At 35.9% G+C, this 26,280-nt stretch overlaps 1 protein-coding gene across 6 annotated transcripts in view; it reads right to left on the bottom strand.

The window, feature by feature from the left end:
* USP9X (ubiquitin specific peptidase 9 X-linked) overlaps positions 1-26,280 on the bottom strand; it is a 144,614-nt gene that overhangs the window by 79,107 nt on the left and 39,227 nt on the right. For 4 of the 6 annotated variants that reach the window (XM_032261673.1, XM_032261672.1, XM_032261675.1 and 1 more), the window contains exons 3-14: positions 24,528-24,673; positions 20,819-20,898; positions 17,310-17,422; positions 14,768-14,986; positions 10,978-11,093; positions 10,516-10,767; positions 10,302-10,440; positions 8,002-8,154; positions 6,703-6,807; positions 4,719-4,925; positions 2,246-2,382; positions 249-397 (exon numbers count right to left, since the gene is read on the bottom strand). In XM_032261673.1, the coding sequence (XP_032117564.1) occupies positions 249-397; positions 2,246-2,382; positions 4,719-4,925; positions 6,703-6,807; positions 8,002-8,154; positions 10,302-10,440; positions 10,516-10,767; positions 10,978-11,093; positions 14,768-14,986; positions 17,310-17,422; positions 20,819-20,898; positions 24,528-24,673 (1,816 nt within the window). The remainder of the gene's footprint in view (positions 1-248; positions 398-2,245; positions 2,383-4,718; positions 4,926-6,702; positions 6,808-8,001; positions 8,155-10,301; positions 10,441-10,515; positions 10,768-10,977; positions 11,094-14,767; positions 14,987-17,309; positions 17,423-20,818; positions 20,899-24,527; positions 24,674-26,280) is intronic. The other 2 variants (XM_032261674.1, XM_032261676.1) reach the window with 1 other exon arrangement.

Genomic DNA, 26,280 nt, shown 5'->3' with positions numbered 1-26,280 from the left:
TCAATTGTAATAAAGGCAGGCAGAGTTTCCAAGGCAGGGAAGAAAAATTTACTTAACAAGGAGAATACGAGAAGGCAAGCACTTAGTGAAGAGCCTTAAAATGCTGGCCTATGGCTTAGGTTGTCTAAGAGTTGGGAGTAATAGTAGATCTTAAACCCATAAAGGAACATGGTTTATATTTCTAAGATAATTAATGCAAAAAGAGTCACTGTTATTTCCCATAGTTCATTTAAGCTTACAATACATACCTCTAGCATACAGTCTCATGCTTTCCATGTATGTTGCAAGGTTTTCTGCTACCAAAGTAACTAGGGCATGATTGTGTTGAAGTTGATTGATTAAGTCATGGCGATAAAACACATGGGGACTTCGCTGAGTTTGACTGAAACGAGAAGAACTTAACAATATAATTAGGCAATTAAGCTCTGTTGTAATCAGAAGAGTTTGTACTATCTAAATTCTTAGCTACTGAATTAAAAACGTAAAAATTATACTTTTGTACATTTACTTTAATGAAAAATCACAACCAACTTAAACTCTTCAAAAAATGAGACATTTACTACATTATTCTTATTTTACACAAAAAGCATCCATCAGTATTCTCCAACTTTACCAAATGGGAGTATACCTCAAAGACTAATTTCTATACTTCAATAATACCAAAGTACTTGTGTTACGTAATTACTCCCAAAATTATGAAATAGAAACACTTTTTGTAAGACTACACTATAGTTGTAATGAAGAATTTAATGAAAGAAAATGCTTTCAGTAAAATTTTATTTATTAGCTATTTAAGAAGACATCCTGGGACACTTGGTTTGTAGCCAAGTTTGCCCATAGGTGTAGGTGTCACCACAAAGACTAATCTGTTTTGCTATCTTCATTGAAAACCTAATCTGTTCTGCTACCTTCACTGAAACCAATCAACTTTCACAGTCAAAACTACTATTTTAATGGAGACAAAGCCACTGTTCCTTGGGAGAATATGTGAACTACTGTGTCTACTTCAACAGATAAACGCATTCATTTGAGAAAGGCTGAAAGGCACATGTACAATGGGCCAAACATACTCAAAATATGCCCCTCAAATAAATACTGTTAATGAGATATATGTCTCAATTTCTTACACTGTTTATCTCCACACCTTTTCCAATTTGATAATTTTTTCTAGCCTTGGGCGGGGGGAATGAGACAAAGTTCAAATGTTTAAATAAAGACATACACATGACCTTTTCTGTCTTAGGTATAATCATAGTAATCTAGAGCTGTAAAGGATCTTGGCAATCATTTAATCTTACACATAAAAAAAAAAAAAAAAAAAAGTTTAATACAGTCTCACTCTGTTGCTCAGGCTGGAATGTAGTGGTGCAATCTCAGCTCACTGCAACCTCTGCTTCCTGGGCTCAAGTGATTCTAGTGTCTCAGCCTCCCGAGTAGCTGGGACTATAGGTGCATGCCACCACACCTGGCTAGTTTTTTTTTATTTTTTAGTAGACATGGGGTTTCGCCATGTTGGCCAGGTTGGTCTCGAACTCCTGTCCTCAGGTGATCCGCCCTCCTCAGCCTCCCAAAGTTTTGGGGTTATAGGGGTGAGCCACCATGCCCGGCCAAACATGATTCTTTACAGAATTTTTACAAGATTGAATTCCTGGTTTGACACAAGATTTACACCTACGAATCCTGACTCCACTATGAATATTCCTTCTACTGCACCCTGCTTTCTCTCCACATTATTTTTCCTTTTCATGTTATCAATTCCAACTCCATTACCAGAAAATAGAAGGACAAATTATTTCAGTAACCAGAATTTGACACCTTAGTATAAAGATAGCTATTAAAATCTCGCTAAAATAAATGTTTAAAAATTATGAAACTGTATCTTGTCATCTTTCATCAATTTAAATGTCCTTGTGGTCTAATCCAATTTTAAATACATACCATGAAACTTCCTGGCATACTTGCTAGAAATATAGTATGTATATAATAATAATTTCGAACCAAGAACCCAAAGGCAATATTATCTTGATTCTGGACATTTATCACTTAACTGTGGCTTACTTCCTCATTAATAAAACAAAGGAGGTAGACATAATAAAGGATTCTTTTGTTCTAAACAAACATTTCTTATATAGCCTCTTCTCACTCCACTAATTTTAATATTTCCATTTGCCAGCTGATACGCTGTTTCTTTTCAATAAAGTACATAAATTTAAATACTGTAATTTTCTATGTTAAAAAGTCTTACCTCAAATTTTGAGGCGCTTCACCAAACAAACTACAAATTTCTCTAATCTGTTTCAGTGCGGGAATAACCCATTTGTCATTTGTGCGAAGTTCTTCTATAAAGCGATCTATCCATTGGATCTTTTGTGTATCACGGTCCTTAAACAAATGATTTCAATGTTTTAAGTAGATTGATAGGAGCATTTTATTTTCAAATTATTTTGAGAATTATAAAATAAAAGCTTTTAAGACTGGCAACACAAGCATCATGTTGTAGTTACAGTAAAGAGTTTAATTTAAATAATAATAAAAGCTTTATGTTTGTTTTAATTTCACATTTACTACCAAAACTCCAAAAAGTACAGCACTATTATAAAAGCTAAGTATTATATGGACTGAAATATATCTACACACATTACAGATCCTAAGTATTAGGCACACTGACAGAAAGTTTGATTTTCCAAGTTTGCCAGAGGGTAGGTATTGAGTTTTATCCAGTATTTTAAGAGATGCTACCATATCATAAAATCCGTAATTAATATATAACACCACACTGTTACTCTAAATGGGCCAAGTTTTAGTACAGTGAAGAACACTAAAAATGTATATTTTACTAAGAAAATAGAATGGCAACTACATTTAAAAATAATCACCAAAATAAAAATAAAGAAACATACATACAAGGAGAGAAAAGGGACAGAAACAGATATAAACAGTCAAAAATTAATAATGTTATAAACTCAAAATTATTTCTATTATGGTATTTTACTTCTCAAACCTTAGTTACCTTCACCTCTTCCCTTAAAGTCAATAGTAATCGGTAACTCCAAGTCTGTGTGTCTAACAATTTTGTAAGCTTGGATTGTTTTATTTTTGCAAACAGGGAAATGAAAACAATTTTGTGGAGATTTTTTTTTCCCTTAAACTCCTCAAGTTTGGAGTTATTCTGTAATATACAGATATTCCTTTTTTGGTAGCAAAATGAAAATGATACTCTTAGATGATATACACTAAACATTTTCTACATCAGTAAAAGTCTTTCTACATCAATAATCCTTTTAATGGCTGCATAATACAACCTTGCATAAACTATTATCATGCCTGTAGTCCCAGCACTTTGGGAGGCTGAGGTGGGTGGATCACTTGAGGTCAGGAGTTTGAGACCTGCCTGGCCAACACGGCAAAACCCCGTCTCTACTAAAACTACAAAACAATCAGCCGGGCATGGTGGCACACGCCTGTAATCCCAGCTACTGGGGAGGTTGAGGTAGGAGACTGGCTTGACACCAGGAGGCGGAGGTTGCAGTGAACCTAGATAGTGCCACTATACTCCAGCCTGGGCAACAGAGTGAGACTCCATCTCAAAAAAAAAAAAAAAAAAAAAGTAATTATTAAGGAGGCTTCCACATGTTCACGTCTATAAACACTAATGAATGTCCTTGTGGGTACCTCTTTGTATCCTTTTTCACTATGTCCGAGAAGAAATTTCTCTAAGTAGAAGTGCTGGGTTTAATAGTGTATAACTTTTTAAGGTCATGAAAAAATTTATGATCAAATGTACACTTTGACAGCAGTCTTGGCAAGCAGAAGGGAAAAAAGAGGCAGTTGGAGAATGACTTTTAAAAATTTATTTCCCAAACAACAAATGAAAGTTGAAGCTGGAAAAAGGCAAAATCCACTAAATTCAATGAAATCCAGTACCTATTCAAGAATGAAGGTGTAAAACACTATGCCAGGCACTGATACTAACAGATATTTAAAAAAGAAGTTACTAGTTAAAAGCCCTGATAGCAAATGTACTGCTTTGATTCAAGACTCCTCAGAAGAACCCTTGGTTTAATGAATTATCACTATTTAATTTGGTGAATACTTAACAAACCGTTGCAAGTAAGCATAGTCAAAACCTGAGGAGTATCTACATTAATATACCTTCCTGAGCTTTTCTTAGCTCTTACCTAAATGCCAGTTCATCAATGTAACAAATAGTTTTTATTAACAAGTGAAAAATTACTCAGCAATGTTCACTTTACCATATGTTAAAAAATACAAATGCCACAAATTAGAATATAGGGAAATTGTGTGATTTGCTCATTGTAGAGACACTAAATGTTTTACTAGTTAGGATATTCTACTAATTTTTCTTAACTTCCCTATGAGCCAAGAAAACCTAATTTCTCTTCTCGCTAAAGTCCCTAATCAGCTTTAATATTTTATGATCTATTCAAAACTGGCATTTCAGAACCATACACTTGATAATACCACCACTGTGTAATCTGTTCTGTTTATACTTTCTCCCAAGGAGATTAAAATGCTTTTCAGATGAGTCACAAAACCTTGATGTCAGATCCTAAGGCAGACTAATGAACAAAAAAAGTCAATTCTGAAAAATCATTGAAAAACTAACAATGTCAGAGTAATACAGAACTATCCTGTAACTAACCCCTTTAACTGAAGGGGAAAGGTCACAAAAAGAGAGCAAAGCAATACACCCTTACCTGGGAGCAACTGTAATCTAGTATTTTTATGTGGGCACTGAGAGCCAGGTCCATGATATCTACAGGCACATCATCACTGTGGGCCAGATTCCACAAAAGGTTCAACACTTTGTGTGCCATCACACCATCTTTATCATCTTCTGCAAGACGACGTATTAGCTCAAGTAGCTTTTCACGTTGCTTTTTACTCGCATTTGTCCAACTGGCCTAGAAAAAAATTAAGTGACATGAAAACAACACATAGTCACCACTTCATAAATTGCCACCAGGTTAACAATATTCAAATTCATCAGAAAAACAACATAGCTGAGCACAGAATTATTCAATGAGATCTGAAAATATAGTTAACCTGGTATTTTTTATAGGTAGAGATAAATTCCAAAAAAGAAAAATAAATGATACATTATCTCAATTTAGAAGACACACACCATTAAAAACTCTTAAATACATTTTTTTTTTAAAACCTCTGAAGTAGTATTGTAATACAACATAGTTACCATACTGGGGGAAGGGTAGGGTACTGATGGTATTTTGTGAGTAGAGGCTGGGGATGCTGCTAAGCAATATGGGAAAAGCCTTATGTGTAAAATTACTGCTACTGTTTGGATGTCCCCTCCAAAACTCATGTTAAGCTGGGACCATGCCTCTTGCACTTTCCAACCTTCAGAACTGTAAGCCAAATAAAATTCTGTTCTTTGTTGCTATAACAGCAGAAAATGGACTAAGTTGCTAATCAGTGTTTATAGAGACAGTAAACTGAAATGAACCTAATGTCAAACGGTAGAAGAACGATTAGTTTCTAAGAAACTTAAAAGACATACACATGGACCGTATCAGGATCCTGATTAAAACTCACTTCTAAAATGAAGATGTATGACCTAAAACATTTAGACATAATTACGGTACACAATGTAAACACTTGTGTAACTAGTACCCAGGTAAAAAATAATACATGGCAAGCAACACCCCAGAAACCAGCTGTGCCTATTTGGGAACTTTACATTAATGTAATCAAGGTACATGAATTACTGTGTGGCTTTATTCCTTTTTTCAACCTTCTGTTCATTAGACTCATCCATGTGGATGAGCTACTCTTTCACTGCCACGAAATTTTTCACTGTATGAACATTCCAGGGTTTTTTTTTTTTTTTTTTTTTTTTTTTTTGCTACAAGTGTTGTTGAACACATATCCTGGTGTACATAATCATGAGTTTCTCAAGTGTATATTCAGAAGTTAAGTTGATGAGTCATGAGAATCTTAAACTTAAATACCAAATATTTTCCAAAGTGGCTATAGCAATTTATGTTCCCACTAGTCAGTATGTTATTTTTAACAAGAAACCTTGGTGACCTAATGATCTAATGCCAGTTGTCAAAAGAACAGCTCTTAGTGCACATTGCCATAAGGTCTTTATGTTTTTAATCCACAAATTCACTGACCACTTGAGCTTTCACAAACCTAACCCTGGCAACTGATGAAAGATATTACACAACATGTCCTCAAAAAGCAACATGATGGCATTAATGTAGATATGACTATAGGGGTTCTTAGGCTACCTTATCAGTTATATTTTGATTAACACATATTTTGCTTGTGCATATGACCTCAGAATACCAAGATATTGGTAATCCCTTGCTGTCATCTTACTGTTTATTGCAACCAATCATCCTTCCCTGTAGTCCTAAAATTTGCTTGAACCTGTAACTAAAATAGAAACTGCCAGGGGAAAAAAAACAAAAAGTGATAGCCTGAGTTTCCCTTATGGGGGCTATTATGAAAATGATCATCAAGTTCTTCTTGGAAAAGAAAACAATGGTCAATTCCTTCACACCACAGACTATTGAATATGGTCAATTCCTTCACACCACAGACTACTGAATGGGATTTCTATTTAAGTATTTATTGGCTAGGAATAACTCACAGATCTAATTAATCAATTCTATTTGAAACAGAATGGTAATATTTTGCTATGTTAACAATTACCTTAAAACAATCAAAAAGATGATCAAGTTGTTCAGGAGAAAAATCCCATGCCAATTTTGCCAGGAGATCATGTACATTCTTCACAATGGCTTCATGTTTCCCTGCCTATTGAAAAACAAAAACAAAATCACAAAACACTAGAATCTGAGTAACAGATTAAATAGTATACACTGCTTGCTGACAACTATCAATAAAGTACTCTTATCTCTTTCATTTAACTGTAACACAAGAAAATTCTTAACACAGCCCGCACGGTGGCGAATGTCTATAATCCCAGCACTTTGGGAGGCTAATGCAGACACATCACTTGAGGTCAGGAGTCGAGACCAGCCTGGCCAACAAGGTGAAAACCAGTCTCTACTAAAAGTACAAAACTTAGTGGAGTGTGGTGGCAGGTGCCTGCAAGCCCACCTACTTGGGAGGCTGAGGCAGGAGAATCACTTGAACCCAGGAGGCAGAAGTTGCAGGGAGCTGAGATCGAGCCACTGTACTCCAGCCTGGGTGACAGAGCAAAACTCTGTCTTGGCGGAAAAAAAAAAATCTAACATTATCAAATGCTTTAGAACTGCTACCTAAAACCTGGCCACTTAATTTCACGATATAATAAATACAGCTAATGTGTACTCTGGTGGTTCATAAAAACCTTTATTACAATTTAACATGCCAATTTTAATATTGCGAATAGAAAAATAAGGCACACTAACAATACTGTTTCAAAACTGGAACCTTAAACAATCAAGGCTGTTTTCTTGGTTTTTATAGACTAAAAAAAACCCCAAAGCTTTATAATCTACAACTTAATAATGTTTCCCAAGAAATCCACGAATAGAAAACTGTCATTAAGATAATAGAAGGAGCTGTAGTTTCCAACTCAAAAACTAAAAAGGTTACTAATCCTTCCAAAGAGTTAATAAATTCTCTGGAATAATTATTATAGGTCTTTATAAAGATTTAAATCTGACACTGGAGGTTTTTGCTTTCTAGCAAGTCTATGAAGAAACCAATTACAGATGTCTTTACACTTTTTCAACAGACATTCCTTATGATTTTACTGTTTGCATCTTTATTTAAAACCACTGACAAATTCTCAACCTTTATCAAATACAGACAAAGGAATATTTTTATTTTTAAAAGATTATTGGTTATTTCAAAAAGATTCCTGGCAGGGGAACAAGCATTTAAATGTTCTCAAAGTCAAACAATACAAGCCTGCAACCATTTCATAACAGCTACTGTATTTCTTCAGTTTTTAGTATCTTCATTTTAAAAACTAAATAGCCATCATCTTAAATTCCTTACCTGTGCTGCCCAGATATTATCAAGATCCTGTAAGGTCAGAGCTTTTTCTTTGATGACAAAACGAAGAATCTTCTCTAGCTTTTCTACATACTGTGGCTGATGAAGACTATCTCGCAACACTATGGATAAGATATTGTTCTGCTGTATCCATTCCTAAATGTTAATTCAAAAACGTGTTTGAAAGCAGAAATTAAAACAATTTTTTTCTTAATTGCTCACACTATTAAATAAGAAATTTTAAAACACATTTACAAGATACAATACTGATAAAATATGCTTATGTGTTGCTTTAATGGAAAATTATGAAAGTATCATTTTATAACAATTTTGCACATACAGAAATGCTAACATAAATTAGAAATACTGAAATCAAAAAGATTCTACACTCCAGCATTTATTCAGAAAAATATTAAAGTACACAATCACCACGGTAGGGTGGGTACAGGACCAATTTTAGAATCTTTGGATTCTTTATTCCAATTTGGTCACAGAATTATGTTTTGACCCTGGGTAAAAAGGCACTCTTTTTTTACATTCATTCATTCATTCATTTTTTGAGATGAAGTCTCACACTGCTGCCCAGGCTGGAGTGCAGTGGCAGGATCTCGGCTCACTACAATCTCTGCCTCCTTGGTTCAACCAATTCTCCTGCCTTAGCACCCCGAGTAGCTAGGACTACCACGTGTGCCACCACGCCCTGCTAATTTTTGTATTTTTAGTAGAGATGGGCCATTTCACCATGTTGGCCAGGATGGTCCTGATCTCCTGACCTCATGATCCACCCACTTCAGCCTCCCAAAGTACTGGGATTACAGGCATGAGCCACTACGCCCAGCCTTACTTTTATTAACAATTATCATGTGCCAGGCACTATTATTGCTTATTCATTGTCTCTTTAATTTTCCAAACAATCCTAGTAAGAGATACATTATTCTATTACAAAATGTAAACAGGCTTACAGATGCTAGAATTGGAATATGAATCAAGTCATATGCTGCCACAGTCTGTTTTTCTGTAACACTATGCTAGCTTGTTCAACTAGCATTCATTTAATCTATAGCAATAAAGTGATAACTCATGATACAAACGGGGAGTAATCCACACTGTATGACTTTGCAATATTCAGTTTAACTGAGAATAAAAAGTAGTTAGGCTCAAAATGTGCTCGAGAAGTACATGTCTCAGCTGAAAAAGAGCCAGCTTTTAATGTCTAATCTGTTGCAGATATTTTTATTTTATTCTACATATATATTTTTAATATAGAGACAGGGTCTCGCTTTATTGCCCAGGCTGGTCTTGAACTCCTGGCCTCAAGCAATCTCTCCACTGCCTCCCAGAGTGCTGGGATTACAGGCCTGAGCCACTGCAGAGCTGCAGATACTTTTGTAAAATAAAATAAGAATGTCGCGATGTCAAACTGCAACTAAAGTTTCTAAACACTTAATGCCATTTTCTGTCCTATCTAGGACTGGTTCAAGAACCAGCAGCAGTCTTCACACCATACTTTCAATAGCTCTGTGCTGGATTTTTTCCATGAGGCAAATTGGTACATCACATGTATGAAACCAGATGTCTATCACCTGACCCTCTATTACAGGGCAGTATCTAAGCAGTCTCCACATACATTTTAACACACTCTAATCACTATCTCCGCTATTAAACTGAGGGCTCCTTGAGGGCAAGTACAGTTCTCCTACAGATGTTCCCCCCAGGACTGTTACACAATCTACATTCAAAAAATATTGGCACTATGCTTAAATGGCATACTCACTCATTTCAAAACAATGTATACAAAATATCTATGGTACATAAAGTTTCCTAAAATTTCAATGTCAATAAGTGCTTTCAAAATAAAATTCTCAAAGTCATGATAAAACGATTTGTGTAGCTCTTATTCTAGTAATTTCATTTCCTGTTTTAAAACATTTAACCCTAAATGGTCAAATAAACAATAGGGCCACTTTATAAGGTACCAGATACTACCCAATCCACTTTCTAGATCAACTCTACCTACTCCATTTCAATCAATTTCCCACTCCCCAACAAACTAATAATTACTTTGGAACGCCACATTCATCACTAAGCTTATCAAAGATGTTTTAAAGCTACACATTGCAATACCAAATAATAAACTATGTTATTTCAAAAAGTTCTCAGGATTAACAGAGTTATAAATCAATCAGAACATCTCCAATTTGAGAGTTTATTTTAAAATGTTACTAATCTTTTTAGCTAGAGCTATTCTAATTTTTTGTCCTAAGTAGATTCTTATTCACATAAAGAAGAATCGAAAGACTCACTGCCATTCGTTCAGCTGTGAGCCACTCTTCCTCCTCAGGATTACCATGCCGATGGGTATAGTATGATACACTAGATATCACCTTATTAACTTCATTCAGTGCATTCATCTTTCCATTGAAAGAAGAAATTTGCAATAATCTGTAAGAAAAATTCAGTGATAAGTATGATTCTAAAATTGGCACACATAATTACTTCAAGACTTAAGTATCTTACCTAAGTATCATTTTTAACCTAAATATTTCTAAGTTTTTAACAGTTTCTTCTTGTCCTGGAACCCTTGAAGCTAAATTCTTCAAAGATTTAATAATCATTGAAAGAGCATCATTTTTGGCTTCATTCTTTGCTTCTTTTTTCAGTTCTTCATCAGTTAAGTTTTCTAAAAACTGTGGAACCATTTCTATTATTGGAAGAAAGTATTTTTTCACTGTATGAAGAGTGAGAAACTCATAGCATTGCCCAAATGGTCTGAAATAAGAAAGATACAAAACTCCTGTAAATATGCAAATTCTTAAAATCAATTTAGACTAAACTCTGTATTACTTTTTGAACTCTATATTACTTTTTAAAAATTCAAGTAATTAGTTGAAGAAACCACAGTTGAAAACCTCAATTTTTATGAAGCAAAACCCAGCAATTCTACAGTGCACTAAACATTGAATTTTAAATGTAACTTACTTAATAAGAGCTGCAATTATTTGAACGTTTAATGCTGATCCATTAATAAAACGATCATGTAAAATCTGGAACCCATTTAGAGTGCCAAATTTGTTGAGAAGATCCACTAGCCAACCCTGTAACACAATTAATGCAAAAAGTTAACTTCCTACTTTAAGGGGTAACAAGCACTAAACCTTTATTGAAATATACCAGAAATAGTAAATTCAATAAAACAAATCATCTTTCAAAGGACCACAAAACATTGCATTTTGTACATAGTAATTCCATCTGTGAGACAGAAGCAGTATATGGAGCAAGCACAGATTAAATCACTGGGGCACAGTTTTGTCTGTTTGTTCCAATATTAAGTGGTGAACAAGAATTAGAAGACATGCTCCTATTTCAAATATCCCACCATAGAAGAATGAATACCTTCTAATTATTGGAAAGTCTTTTATGTTAATTTTCAGGAGGCGGAAAGACTTCAAGAGAGTTAAGAAGCTACTTAGTAATCTAATATTAATGAATTTTGAATCTACTTCTTGTTTAGTTGTAAAACATTAAAATTTCCCTATAAACATAATAACAGCCAGAGAGTGAACTGTCAATTAAAAACTAAGCCCTGGTATTAATATCCATTGTTCCTAAGTAGAATATGCTGGTTGATACTTTTGCTTATATAAATTGCACCCAGTTCTCCGTATCTTAGAAGTAACACCATGCAACAGGATGAACTGTCTAAGAAAGAGCTGTAGCTCAAAGTACCATACAGCTGGGACAGGAAACAGTTGTGACGCTAAAAGCATGTCTATATGCAAAAACTTAAAATGAATTAAAAGGCTATATAGATTTAAGAATCAAATATATGTAGAAATTAACATACCTAAGAAAACCTTTCACACTTTGCCACCTTCTAAAATTTAGGCCATGTTTTAGAAGCTGCTGAAGGGAAAACAATGGACAGAAAAGGCAATTTTCTCTTCTACAGCTTACACAAAAATATTTTCTACAGCTATTTTTTTTTTAATGTACAGGAAAAATGAAAGATGCCAAATAAATGGTTGTATGTCCAATGTTAAAGAGAAAATATGATAACTAATGCTAGTTTTGTTTTTGGTTTGTTTTTTTTTTTGTTTGTTTGTTTTTGAGACTAAGTTTCACTCTTGTCGCCCAGGCTGGAATGCAATGGTGTGGTATCGGCTCACTGCAACCTCCACCTCCTGGGTTCAAGCAATGCTCCTGCCTCAGACTCTCGAGTAGCTGTGATTATAGGCACACACCACCAGCACGCCCGGCTAATTTTTGTATTTTTATAGTAGAGACTGGGTTTCACCATGTTGGCCAGGCTGCTCTCGAACTCCTGACTTCAGGTGATCTGCCCATCTCGGCCTCCCAAAGTGCTGGGATTACAGGCATGAGCCACCTTGCCTGGCCTAATGCTAGTTTTGATATGGTTTTATAAGAATATAAATGAACTAAATTATCTAATAAATCCACTATCATATTTCCATATAAGATTATAGTGTTTTCCTACCTTTTTAGTCATAAAAGGCTAATTCAAAACCATTAACACTCTGAGTACTTAATTCACCAGACCCCTTTTGTCATTCAGCAATTGTAAGAAAGTATATGCTCATTACGTAATATATTTTATTTCTTCAGTAACTGTAATGAGATTAGAATGAAATACTTGACAATAACATAATACTTATAATAGCAGGTGTGGACACAGTAAAGAATTATCTAAAGCTAATCTTTCCGTATTTCTTCAGCTGCAATGTACGCTTAACCAACTGGGAATATTAAGATAGAGTGCTTCAAATTGAGGCTAATAGACTAGCTTCAGCAGCTGCCAAACAATAGCTTTCCTTCTCTGGCTGTAAGTTGTCAAGACTGGCAGAGAAAGATCAGTTGCCCTAAATAGAGAAATTCAAAATGACCACACAGCCTACAATTTACCATATGCTTTCCACATAGTTTTCTATTCCTACAAGTTCCTTTTCTCAAACATAGCATGGTGAATTTCACCTGAGACCTTTTGTCGCAACCAATGAAGTTTTTATTATATTTTCAATGTTTGGATAACCTCATTTAAACATCTGCAAACATCTTGGGGGAAGATGGGGAACAGGTAACACTCTCAGAGATTGTCCTGACCGCTTTAGCTTTGTCATAGGTCAAAAGTTGAGGCCACAGAGGTTCAATGTCCCAGGAGGGTAGGAGGGTAGGGGGTGTAGAAAGAATCTGAAGTAGAACAGAAGACCTACCAAAAATTCCAGAGGACAATTGAGTATTAAGGCTCAAAAATATTCCTAATAAAGCAGAATTTTAAGCTCTGTAACTCAAATTTCTCAAAGGTAAATGCAACTCATTACAAACAGTATTTGAAAGTGAATCTACAGCATACAAAATTTATCTCCATCAACTAAGTTTGATGATCTGAATTTTGCCACCACCACCTTTGTAGAACAGGAGAAAAAAACATATGGGGGATCTTATATATCCCTTAGATTTTTCATTAATCATGACATCTACATCCAACTAGGGACATGGTTGAAGATTCTGCCAAATATGTCACCTTTTAATCAGATTTTTAAAAGCTTATAAAAGACCAGTTTAACTGTATGATAAAATTTCTCTTACTTCAGTAGCAAGTAAATGTTTAAGTAACTCCACAGAATATGCTTCTCCTTGATTCACAACTATATTTTGGGTTACATTTTTAAAAACTCTACTCTTGAAGGTTTTGAAAGTCTACTCTCACAGTCGCTATTTTTTATTAGTTTAATAGCAAGAACTTTACTTCAAAGATACAAAATTATCTTCAACCAGAAGTCATCTAAAAATTTAATATTTAGCCATGTTAAATCAAGTTTTGTTCCCTGTGAATCTCTTAAGCTGTGGATTACTGGCATATAGAGGGGGGAAAAAAAGGTAAAATTTAAAAAGAAATACAGATATAGATGAAAATTTTTATTTTGAAGATTGCCATGATTTAGATATTAACCTGATCTACTCAAGTAAAACTAAGCCATCTAGTGGCAACAATATGAACTGGAAAATATCAGAAAATCTCAACTATTAAGTTTGACAAATTTTTGATAACTTCAGGTTATTAGTAGAATAAACCAAGTTCTGAATAATATGACTTAAAATTTTTCTGGCTGGATAGAAAAAGGGAAATTTGTACAAGACCTATAATATTAAAACTGTCTCTCTAAAATCTAAAAATTTTAAATTATATATTTAATAAAACAAGCAGCATTTAGGGATACATTTTTAAAAATGTACAGTTTGTTTACACCAATATAGAAAACTTACATTTATGTACAGAATACAGATATTTAAGAGATATTTGGAAGACTTACTATATTGATTTCATTAACAATTTTCTGTAATTTTATGATATATCATTAGGTATTTAGAGGCTATACTCGATTTTGGAGTCAAAATTTTAGAATGCTTAGAACGATCACGGCCCTACAGATCAACACTTGTCCTTGGCCAAAGAAGCAATCTCCTACTCTATTTCAAAAAAAGTACAGTCTACTTTCCACTAATCCAAATTATGACTACTCCTAAAGAGGCTGGACAGAAGACAATGGGGATAATTATACATGCAGAAACAAACAAACAAATATAGAACTAAAATGACAAAGCTATGAAAAATGCTCCTGGTTGTGCATATTTTCACTTAAAAGTGTTAAAACCTATTTCACTGTGACACTTTAAATACAGATCACTGAAGATTCTGTGTCAGAGCAGAACAATCATATTAATTAATTTTGAAAATAACAAATCAACACACCTTTGGTGATCGAGGGTCTGGAGAACGAGCAAAGAGTTCATCTTCAGGCAACTGAACACTTGAGGAAACTGATTCACATGGACGTGTACCATTGTAGATATGGAATTTGCAATGAGGATTTAAGGCCATGGCAAGAAGTTCTAAAAGTGGAAACCAGTCCTGGGACAACTTGGCCACACATAGCTCCACCAGACGATGAGTATTATTAATAATACACCTCTGTTATATAAGGGGGAAAGGTGATTTACAAGATCAAAGCACTGCAATTTCAAACAGAAATATCTTCCAATATTAATCGTATCATAACTAATAAAATTATCTCTTCACTTTCTATGCTAATCATTTCATTAATATTGTGATTAAACTGATTATCAAAAAATTAGAATTTGTTTGCTTCATAATTTATATGGTCCTTTCAAAAGCCATTTGCTATGGCTTAAAAAATATAGGAGGCACCATATGTTATCTATTCCCACTCTCCATCCACAGATAAGATGCAAATTATTTTTTTCTCTCTGGAATTTGTACACGAGAAGCAGCAATTCTAAAATCTAAACAATATGTCAGGCCGGACCCAGTGGCTCACGCCTGTTAATCCCAACACTTTGGGAGGCTAAGGTGAGTGGATCACTTGATGCCAGGAGTTGAGATCAGCCTGGCCAACAGGGTGAAATCCCGTCTCTACTAAAAATACAAACATTAGCCATGCATGCTGGCACACGCCTGTGGTCCCAGCTACTCGGGAGGATGAGGCAGGATAACAGCTTGAATTCAAGAGGCAGAGGTTCCAAGAAAGCCAAGGTGGCACCGCTGCACTCCAGCCTGGGCAACAGAGCAAAACTCTGTCTCAAAAAATAAAAATAAATAAACAATATGTCAATCATCCAAGATAAATTTGCTAGCTAAATGTCAAATGCAAAAGTCTGGCCCCAATTCCAAAGTTTCCATTTCTACACCTATAAAATTACATGTTAAATCAGAAGATGTGGACTGTTTATGCTATGGTATATTTGGGAAATAGGTTATAGACCATGAAAATATTATCTGCTTGACAACTTATGACCATTTCCATAGTATACAAAAGAATAGAGGCCAGGCATACTGGCTCACACCTGTAATCCCAGCACCTTGGGAGGCTGAGGCAGGCGGATCACTTGTGGACAGGAGTTTGAGACCAACCTGGCCAACATGGTGAAACCCCATCTCTCCTAAGAATATAAAAATTAGCCAGGCATGGTGGTGCACACCTGTAGTCCCAGCTACTCAGGAGGCTGCGGCAGGAGAACCGCTTCAACCTGGGAGGCGGAGGTTGCAGTGAGCTGAGATCGCACCACTTCACTCCAGCGTGGGAGACAGAGCAAGACTCTGTCTTGGGGAAAACAAAACAAAACAAAACAGCAACAGAGACTTAGAGTAATTATGGCATTTTATCAGTCTGAGACATACACTTTTTTCACTGTTTAAGATCTCTGGAATCTGACTCTATCTTATAATACATTATAATGTGTTAAAATGTATTATAATTAATATTAATATGATGTATAATGAATCATACATTACTGTTTTCTTAAATGGAAGTTATTTGCAGAGAGGATTTATGTTTGCTTCTGCTGGTCACTTGGGGGCACTACCCACCTGAGACCAGTTTACATTTTCCCCTTAAGGATTTTCTGTATCACAACTGTAATTTGAATTCAGACTGCAAAACTGTTTAAATACTGCTTGTGGTTTAGATTTTCACTTTTTAATTTTTATCCCTCCCTCCACCAAGTGCCAAGGTTAAGATATGCAGGGGTTTTTGCTGTCCCTTTCTGCATGGTAAGTTCATTTCTCATTTACCTCTACACTGACCTTTTGGTGTCCCAGATATGTGTAAAATGTCCCATCTTGGGTGTTTTTCTTAATAGTCCGTAAAACAGTGACATTATCTTACAACTGACAGCATTATATTTTTAATGAAATGTGATGACTTGCCTAAGGTCACAGACACTTGAGATCCCAGGGGATAGATAGATTAAACCCAAGTTTAACTCTAAATCTCATGATTATTCTAAATGACCACATTGCCTTCAGGAGAATTTATGAACATTTTTAAGTTTTTCACTTTTAGAACTTTTTTTTTTCTTTTTTTTGGAGAAGAAGTCTCGCTCCCATCACGCAGGCTAGAGTGCAGTGGTGCGGTCTCAGCTCACTGCAACCTCCACTTACCGGGTTCAAGTGATTCTCCTTCCTCAGCCTCCCAAGTAGCTGGGACTACAGGTGTGTGCCAGCACGCCTGGCTTTTTTTGTATTTTTAGTAGAGACGGGGTTTCACCATGTTGATCAGGCTGGTCTGGGACTCCTGACCTCAGGTGATCCACTCACCTCGGCCTCCCAAAGGGTAGGATTACAGGCGTGAGCCACCGCCCCTGGCCCAGTTTTAAGACCTTTTAATTCAATTATAACAGACCAAATATAACACAGCCATACACACATACACCCCTCCCCACTCACAGGCAACACTATGTAAATCTGATTCTTTAAAGTCAAATGCAAGACTCACATGAATTTCAAACTTCCAGCCACTCACTGCTTCATCTGTAAGGATTTTAGTGAATGATATTGTTAGCCCATCTCGGAAAAATCGCTGACATGCTTCACTTTTAACATCAAGCCCTAAGAAAAATGGAGAAAAATTAATGCAAACAAAGTATTTCTCTGATTTTTACAATGTCCAATATACAATAAAAGGTAATAAATAACTGGAAATTTCAATGACAGCTAATAAATATTTAATTGTATAAAAGTTGATTAACCAACTAATATTAACACTAATTGAAAATGTTACCAATTATGGCACTTGTCTTAAACACAAAATGGTGATCAGCGGCACCACATTAGAGGGAAATTTAAATAACATTTTGCTCCCTGAAAATAAGCCTTTGAACTTAAAAACATTTCACAACTAATTTTCCAAAATCTCATTTTGTTTATAAATCATTCATTTAGCATCAATATCCTTATACTCTAAGTGTTTGATGAAATAAAATGAATTACGTCGTCTTCTTTATTAGTTTCTTTCATTGTCTCAGTGTCACTGCTTTACTTAATTTCACCTAATTTTAGAAAGGCAACAGAGCCACGTGCTTACAAACAAAGAAAATCTAACTCTTAATGACAAAATGAAAAACATTCAATTTGTATAGAAAGTATTATTTGACTTTCATAGTACAAAAGAGATAGTAATTTACACTTTTAAAAATTTGGAACTTGTCAACATTGTGATCTCAGAAAGAAAATATGGTGGAGGGAGGAATACACATCTACTGAATGTCAATGCTATTAAATGAAATACCATTAATCAGTGTTTACCCATCATTTTAGTCAGGACTTAGAACATGCTTAGCATGGAAGTCATCAAAAATTTGCTCATATGCCCAAAATAAAGGAAATCAGTATATTGAAGCAGTATCTTCATTACTATGTTTGATGCAGCACTATCCACAATAGCCAAGATTTTGAACCAACCTAAGTGTCAAAGGACAAATGGATAAAGGAAATGTGGTACATACACACAATGGAGTATTATTTAGCCATTAAAAAAAATGAGATCCTGACATTTGCAACACCATGGATGGAACAAAAGGTCACCATGTTAAAGTGAAATAAGCCAAGCACAGAAAGACACACATCACATGTTCTCACTCATTTGCGGGATCTAAAAATCAAACAACTGAACTCATGGACAAAGAGAATAGAAGGGTGGTTAATGGGTACAAAAAATAGAATATGACCTACAAAAGGGTGACTACAGTAAAAAATAATTTAATTGTACCTTTTAAAGCAATAAAGGAGTATAACTGGATTGTTTGAAACACAAAAAATAAATGCTTGAGGTAATGAATACTGTATCTACTCTGATGTGATTATGCATTTTATGCCTGTATCAAAATCTCATTACCCAAAAATATATACACCTACTATATGCCCACAAAAATTAAACATTTTTTAAGTAAGAAATTTTCTTTAAAATTTTTTTGACAAATTAGTGAACAAATGTGTAAAAGAACAAAAAAATTTGAGTGGTGAAAACAACTGTAACCTGTCCATGTATTACATTTTCAGTTTGTCAGACTACTTCTACAAGATTAATGAGGCATAAGGATATTTTCTCCAAACAAAAGAGGAAAATTATTGTAAGATAAATCAAATTTTCCCTTGACATGGAGTTGAACTTAAAAGCAAGGTACTAAACATGTTAATTTTGACAATAATCAATTTCGATTGTGATACTGTCTATTGTTAGTTATAACACATCCATAGCTATCCTATTTAAGAAAATGAAATGTTACTACTTTTTAATCTGCAATGCCTTAAAAAATGAATTGAGAGTTACTACAATAGTAGTACTCTGTTAGATCAAATGCACCTTAAACAGACCAACATCATGGGGGATGGGGGAAAGATTAATTCCTGCATTAAGCTTTTTCTTCTGGACACCTGACTAAAAACACCAGATATCCTTTTGTTGGTTTAACAAAAGCTGAAAGTTCATCTTTCAGTTCTTTAAGAGAAAAATGACATCTTTCCTGTGTATTAATAAAAAAAAAAAAAAAAATAGGCTGGGTACAGTAGCCTACACCTTTAATCCCAACACTTTGGAAGGCCAAGGTGGGAGGATCGCTTGAGCCCAAGAGTTTGAGACCAGCATGGGCAACCAGATTGTCTCAAAATAAAAAAATAAAAAAAAATTAGCCAGGGGTGGTGGCTCATGCCTGTAATCCCAGCACCTTGGGAGGCAGGTGGATCACCTGAGGTCAGTAGTTCAAGACCAGCCTGCCCAACATGGTGAAAAACCCTGTTTCTACTAAAAGTACAAAAATTAGCCAGGTGTGATGGTAGGTACCTATAATCCCATCTACTCAGGAGGCTGAGGCAGGAGAATCGCTTGAACCCGGGAGGCGGAGGTTGCAGTGAGCCGAGATCACGCCACTGCACTCCAGCCTGGGCAACAAGAGCAAAACTCCATCTCAAAAAAAATAAGTCAGCTGGGCATGATGATGTGTGTCTGTATCCCACTCAGGAGGCTAAGGTGGGAGGATCACTTGAGCCCAGGAGATAGACACTGCATTGAGCCGTGATCACACCACCACACTCCAGCCTGGGTGACAAAGCAAGACTATCTTACAAACATGTAAGGTAGACAGTTTATTTTATAAGTACAATATTAATAAAATGGTAATTTTTAACTAAAGGACTATGAATGAAGATTTTACTAGGTACAAAGAGCCACACACCCTAACTCACTGTCATTTCAGGCAAGTGTAAATAATCTGTAGATTTATATAGTACATATTTTGAGGACAGAAATGACTCAAGATAATTACAAGGGGGGTAGGGGGCAGATATGTCTGGAGTCCATCATACCATCCATCAGTTATAGAATAGTTAATTGTAAAATGTTCTTTTATATATTATTTCTCATAACAGATAAGACCCTCTGTTAAAAATGTTTAACCTGGCCGGGTGTGGCGGCTCATGCCTGTAATCCCAGTACTTTGGGAGGCTGAAGTGGGTGGATCACAAGGTCAGGAGATTAAGGCCATCCTGGCTAACATGGTGAAACCCCATCTCTACTAAAAATACAAAAAATTAGCCAGGCATGCTGGCACGTGACTGTAGTCCCAGCTACTCGGAAGGCTAAGGCAGGAGAATTGCTTGAACCTGGGAGGCAGAGGTTGCAGTGAGCAGAAACCACACCACTGTACTCCAGCCTGGACAACAGAGTGAGACTTCATCTCAAAGAAAAGTTTAACCTTTGAGTGGCAACCTCTTTGTAAATCTGACTAAACAATGAATCCACTCCTTAGAAATACAAACATACATAAATTTTATGTAACTTCAGAGAGTTCACACTCTTTAAGAATGTCCAAAGGATATGAGCTCCTGCTTGTAAGCTGTAAGTATGTGTTTATAATGGAGGAAAACAAATCCACTTCATACATTTTGAGGATGAAGTAAAAGTACATCTAGTAGCATACATTATAGAAAGCATAAAAACATATAACTTACCTTTTTTACTAAGATCAATAGCAGCTTCTAAAAGCACTTCTAATTCCCCTTTCGGCAAAACTGGAACTACCCATCGAGGCCTAAAAGTTTTATAATACAAAAAGATGCTTAATAGTTGTACACTAAGAGAGGCACTATAAGTGAGCTACTAATTATCTTGCTATAAAAATCTTTAATAGTAAAATAACATTAAAATATTAAGACAAGGTTGGCAGAATATCTGCTTCGTGGGACGAAGCACCATCTGCTGTCTCTACAAATTTTTAAAGATATGTCAAAAGATAAAGCAATAAGAGATAAGAAAACTAAATTATTGTGATAACTTAGGGTATAAAACTATAACAACAATCAAATATTAACTAAGAAGGATATTTTTGTTAAAACTGACAGGGAAGTGCTCTTTTAGGATTCAGATCAAAGGAGACACTATGATAAACCTCTTCTTTGCCCCTCATCCCCACTTTTGTTTTTTTGTTTTAAGAGACAGGGTTGGCTGGGCACAGTGGCCTGCGCCTATAATCCCAGCACTTTAGGAAGCCAACGTGGGCGGACTGCCTGAGCTCAGGAGTTTGAGACCAGTCTGGGCAACACAGTAAATCCTGTCTCTACTAAAATACAAAAAATTAGATGGGTGTAGCGGTGTATGCCTGTAGTCTCAGCTACTCAGGAGGCTGTGGCAGGAGAATTGCTTGAACCTGGGAGGCGGAAGTTGCAATGAGTCAAGATTGTACCACTGCACTTCAGCCTGGGTGACAGAGCAAGAAGACTCTGTCTCAACAAAAAAAAAGAAAGAAGAAAAGAAAAAGAAAAGAAAAGAGAGGAGAGACAGGGTCTTCTCATGTTGCTCAATCTGGTCTCAAACTCCTGGCCTCAAGTGATCCTCCAGCCTCAGTCTCCCAAAGTGCTGAAATTACAAGTGTGAGGCCAGCAGTTGTCTTGAACTTCCTCACAAAGAAGAAAATAAATAGGAGGCAATGGGCTGATTTCTGCCTCTGTTCACTATAATGCATGAAGTTTTTCTGAAGGGTAAGTAAGGGTCTCCAAGTTTCCATGCCTCACAGACATCCTCCACCCTCAAACAAGGATGCAGGATACAACCAGGTGGTGCTTTCTCCAGTCTCGGTGGCAGCTCAACCACCTATGAATCCATCCTTTTCCTAACCCTTTGCCCTCATCACCACCCAATACACACTCACTGTTCCCCAGAAGAGTGACCCTTCTTCCATCCATCCCTTTACCTGTGTACTAAGAGTAGGCAAAGTCACTAAATACCCACAGGGCATTTTGATTAAAAATACTCCATTACCAGATAATTTTTTTTTTTTTTGAGGCGGAGTCTCACTCTGTCACCCAGGATGGAGTGCAGTCGCATGATCTCAGCTCACTGCTACCTCCGCCTCCCGGATTCAAGCAATTCTCCTGCCTCAGCCTCCCAAGCAGCTAGGAATATAGGCGTGCACCACCACGCCCAGCTAATTTTTGTATTTTTAGTAGAAATGGGGTTTCACCATATTGGCCAGGCTGGTAACAAACTCCTGACCTTGTGATCCACCCGCCTTGGCCTCCCAAAGTGCTAGGATTACAGGTGTGGGCCACGGCACCCAGCCCAGATAATCTAGTAAAAACAAATGTATACTACACCTTTTGTCACTGTTCATATTTACATTAAAAAACATCATTTGTGGCTAGGTGTGGTGGCTTACACCTGTAATCCCAGCATTTCAGGAGGCCAAGGCGGGTGGATCGCTTGAGGCCAGCAGTTCGAAACCAGCCTGGCCAACATGGCATAACCCTATCTCTACTAAAAATACAAAAACCAGCCAGGTGTTATGGTGCACATCTGTAATTCCAGCTACTTCGGAGGCTGAGGCACAAGAATCACTTCCATCACATAGGTAGAAGTTGCAGTGAGCTAAAATCATACACTGCACTCCAGCCTGGGTGACAGAACGAGACTCTGTCTCAAAAAAAAAAAAAAAAAAGAAAAAGACAACAAACAAAAAACACGACGCAGGGCACCTGGTAGCTCATGCCTGTAATCCCAGCACTTTGGGAGGCCGAGGCAGGTGGATCAGAAGGTCAAGAGATCAAGACCATCCTGGCCAACACGGTGAAACCCTGTCTCTACTAAAAACACAAAAATTAGCCAGGCGTGGTGGCACATGCCTATAGTCCCAGCTACTCAGGAGGCTGAGGCAGGAGAATCACTTGAACCCGGGAGGCAGAGGTTGCAGTGAGCCGAGATCATGCCACTGCACTCCAGCCTCGCTAAGGAGCGAGATTCCCTCAAAAAAAAAAAAAAAAAAAAAAAAAAAAAAAAAAAAATAGAAATAATAAAAAATAAAAAAATAAATCATTTGTATTTTTCTCTCTCCTGAGGACTTGCTAATAATATGCAACTTTAGTCCTCTAGTCAGCCTAGGAAATCACCAACCACCAGACAAGTATGGAAAAGCAACGAATACAACCTTCTGCTATGGTAACACTGCTATACAGAATGGTCAGGGACTACCATTATAAACAATTTTTGCTTGACTATAATTCATTGTATACCATTACTATAGGCACCTGCCAGAATCACACAGTATATTCTTATAAATATACCATTAAAAACAATGGATATTTATTTATTAACGGGAAAAATATTCAAGATAAATGAAGAAAGCAAGTTACAAAATTATAGTAAGAATCCTGTATTTATAGAAAAATCAATTAGTATATAATAGTAAACACAAAGGTAATCTGGAGAATGTACTCTTGACTGTTAACAGTAATTTTTGGCAGGAATATGTGTATGTAAGGGGGAAATTATAGGGAAATTTAGACACATATTTCTGCTTAGTAATGCATATTATTTATACATTCAGATTTTTTTAATGCAAAGGATTTCTATTTCCCCTCACATTATGCATTTAACAGTATTATTTTTAAAAAGTGAAATACAAAAGAGAAAAAAAAAAAACAACTTAGTAAAGCAAGTGCCTCTAAGAACAAGTGTTCTCATTACTTTCCTTTTGGGGAGGGAGGGGGAAATGTGTCACACCTTCCTAGCACTCACTTGTTGAGCCCACAGCCTGGTGAAGACCACAGTCATATGAGATTCCCTGATGTGCTCTTCCCTAGCCTCTTGAAATCGTTTTCTTCCTCTGCACAAAAACTTACAGCTTCACTTTCTTAGGGTCTTCTTCTAAATAATCAAAGTGTGCTGGGGTGGGATAGGGTGGTTGTTTGTATTATAAGCCTGAAAATTTATATTCTGAACTGTGTTCCCTGGGATGAAGACCAAGAAAAAAAAAAAAAAAATCTAGGATGGTTAAATGGCTCAAACTAGTCAAGAGTTCACTAGGGTCAGGCTCTGAGGAACTCAATGTCCTCATGACCTTATTTACCTCAGGGCATCCAAAATTATGAAAGTCATACAGCAACCAAGAGACCAATAACAAAAAAACTTCATAAACTTTCAAAGAGGGAAACTGCACATACAATTTTACTTCAGAAACAAACCAACTAGGGTCATCACCATTAATGTGAAAATTTTACTAACACTCTCACTCCCTTTCATTTATTAAATCCATTAAGAATCATGACTTATAAAGCACTTGGCAGTGACGAAGCTGTAAAGACTACTAAGGAGGCAGTGGGGTTACTTTCCTGTTTGCTCTTTCTTGTGTGTTACACACATTAAAAAAACAAAGCAAAACCAACTCACCTGTTGATCATATCATCCAACTTGGCCAAGTCAGTATGCGGAAATGCAGGTTCCTCATCTTCAAGCTGTGGTGGGGCATCACCTTGACCTTGCTCATCTGGGGGAGTTGCCGGGGAATTTTCATTGGAAGAATCAGGCGATGAAGTCTTAATTAAAAATTAAATATTCCACATTTAAGTTTCTATAACATATGAAAACTAGTAATCCAAACACCAACACAGATGAGCATTGCAGATTTAAAAATTTTTTAACTACTCTTACATATCCATTAATTCTCCATCTGTAAATTTAACCAACAACCTTTGATCGAAAATATTTGAAAAGATTGCATTTATGCTGAATATGTACAGACTTTTTTGCTTGTCATTATTCCCCAAAAATACATCATAGTAACAATTTATACAGCATCTATACTGTATTAGGCATAAGTAATCTAGAAATCATTTCATGTATATACAGAAGGATGTACATGAGTTATATTCAAATACTAAACCATTTTATATCAGGGACTCGAGCATACACGAATTCTGCTATCCAAGTGTTAAGAGGTCCTGGAACCAATCCTCCATGAATACTAAGGAACAGCTATATTGAACGTTACAATGTTTCAGGCCATCTCTGTGCTACTGTGCTTTAAAATAATTTCATTTAATCCTCAACATCCTAATGAAGTATGCTACTGCCATTTAATAGATTAAAAAAAACTCAGACAATATGTAGCCCAAGATCGCACAAGCTCAAACTCTATACTCAGGATTTGAATCAAAGTCTAAATAGTTTGTGTTCATAATCATAATGTGTACTGCATCTCTGCTTACATTTCCCATTATATGAGCCATGACAGAAATCATTCTACAAATATGATACATCACATTTAATACATTATAAAGTGATTTGTAACTTCTACTTTTATTTGAAGGGGGAAAATGTAATTATTCCACAATTTCCCTACACCCAAACCTATTATCCAAACAACAATTATTTAGAAGTCCATGATTATGGTTCTTAAATAAGTAAAACACTTTCAACTAACGTGGCTATTTTTCACTTCTTTCATTCCTCGTTTTTGGCATGTCTTTCTCTCCCTCCCCGCACCCGCCTCCCGCCCGACTTTAGCAGTACATAATATTTTCACAACTAAGTGAATGAACTTTTATGACCTTCACTCTTAATTTACAAAGCAGGTGGTATTTTCTCATGTATTCTTGAACTTTCTATTCACTGTAGGTTGGTGGCCCTTTAAGAGAAAAGGGCCCCTCGCCCTATCATTCAAGCACCTATTAAACAGTTGTAAAATAAAAAGTTGCATAAGTAAGCACTTGCATGAAGACACATGAGTTTACCAGCATTAAATATGTTTCACTTACAAAGTTTATATATGAACTCATACGGTCAATTAGTAACTAAATGGTGAACCGCTACTTAAAGTAACACTGTGCAGGTGCCCACAGATCTGGTCTCAAGGCAAAGGAAACTACAGCACAGAAGTCAAGTGATACAATTCCAACAAAAATGCCTGATGTGAAGTATGTAACTTTGAAAGCCTGCTTTATTATTTTTTTCACTCCCTTCCCCCAATGTAGTTTATACATGGTCATAGAAAATATAAAGACAAAAATAAAATTTAAAACACCTGTAATTCCACACCTATAAACACTAATGACATTTAATTATTTCCTTGTAATCTTTATGAGTAAATAAAAACTGTCCATATATGTTCAATAAAATTGGAATTATACTTGCTTAAGTCTGT

Source organism: Sapajus apella, unplaced genomic scaffold, assembly GCF_009761245.1.
Source record: "Sapajus apella isolate SASKATOON/1434 unplaced genomic scaffold, GSC_monkey_1.0 scaffold125, whole genome shotgun sequence".
In the NCBI taxonomy this organism is placed as follows: Eukaryota; Metazoa; Chordata; class Mammalia; order Primates; family Cebidae; genus Sapajus; species Sapajus apella.
This window is presented reverse-complemented; position numbering and strand designations above follow the sequence as displayed.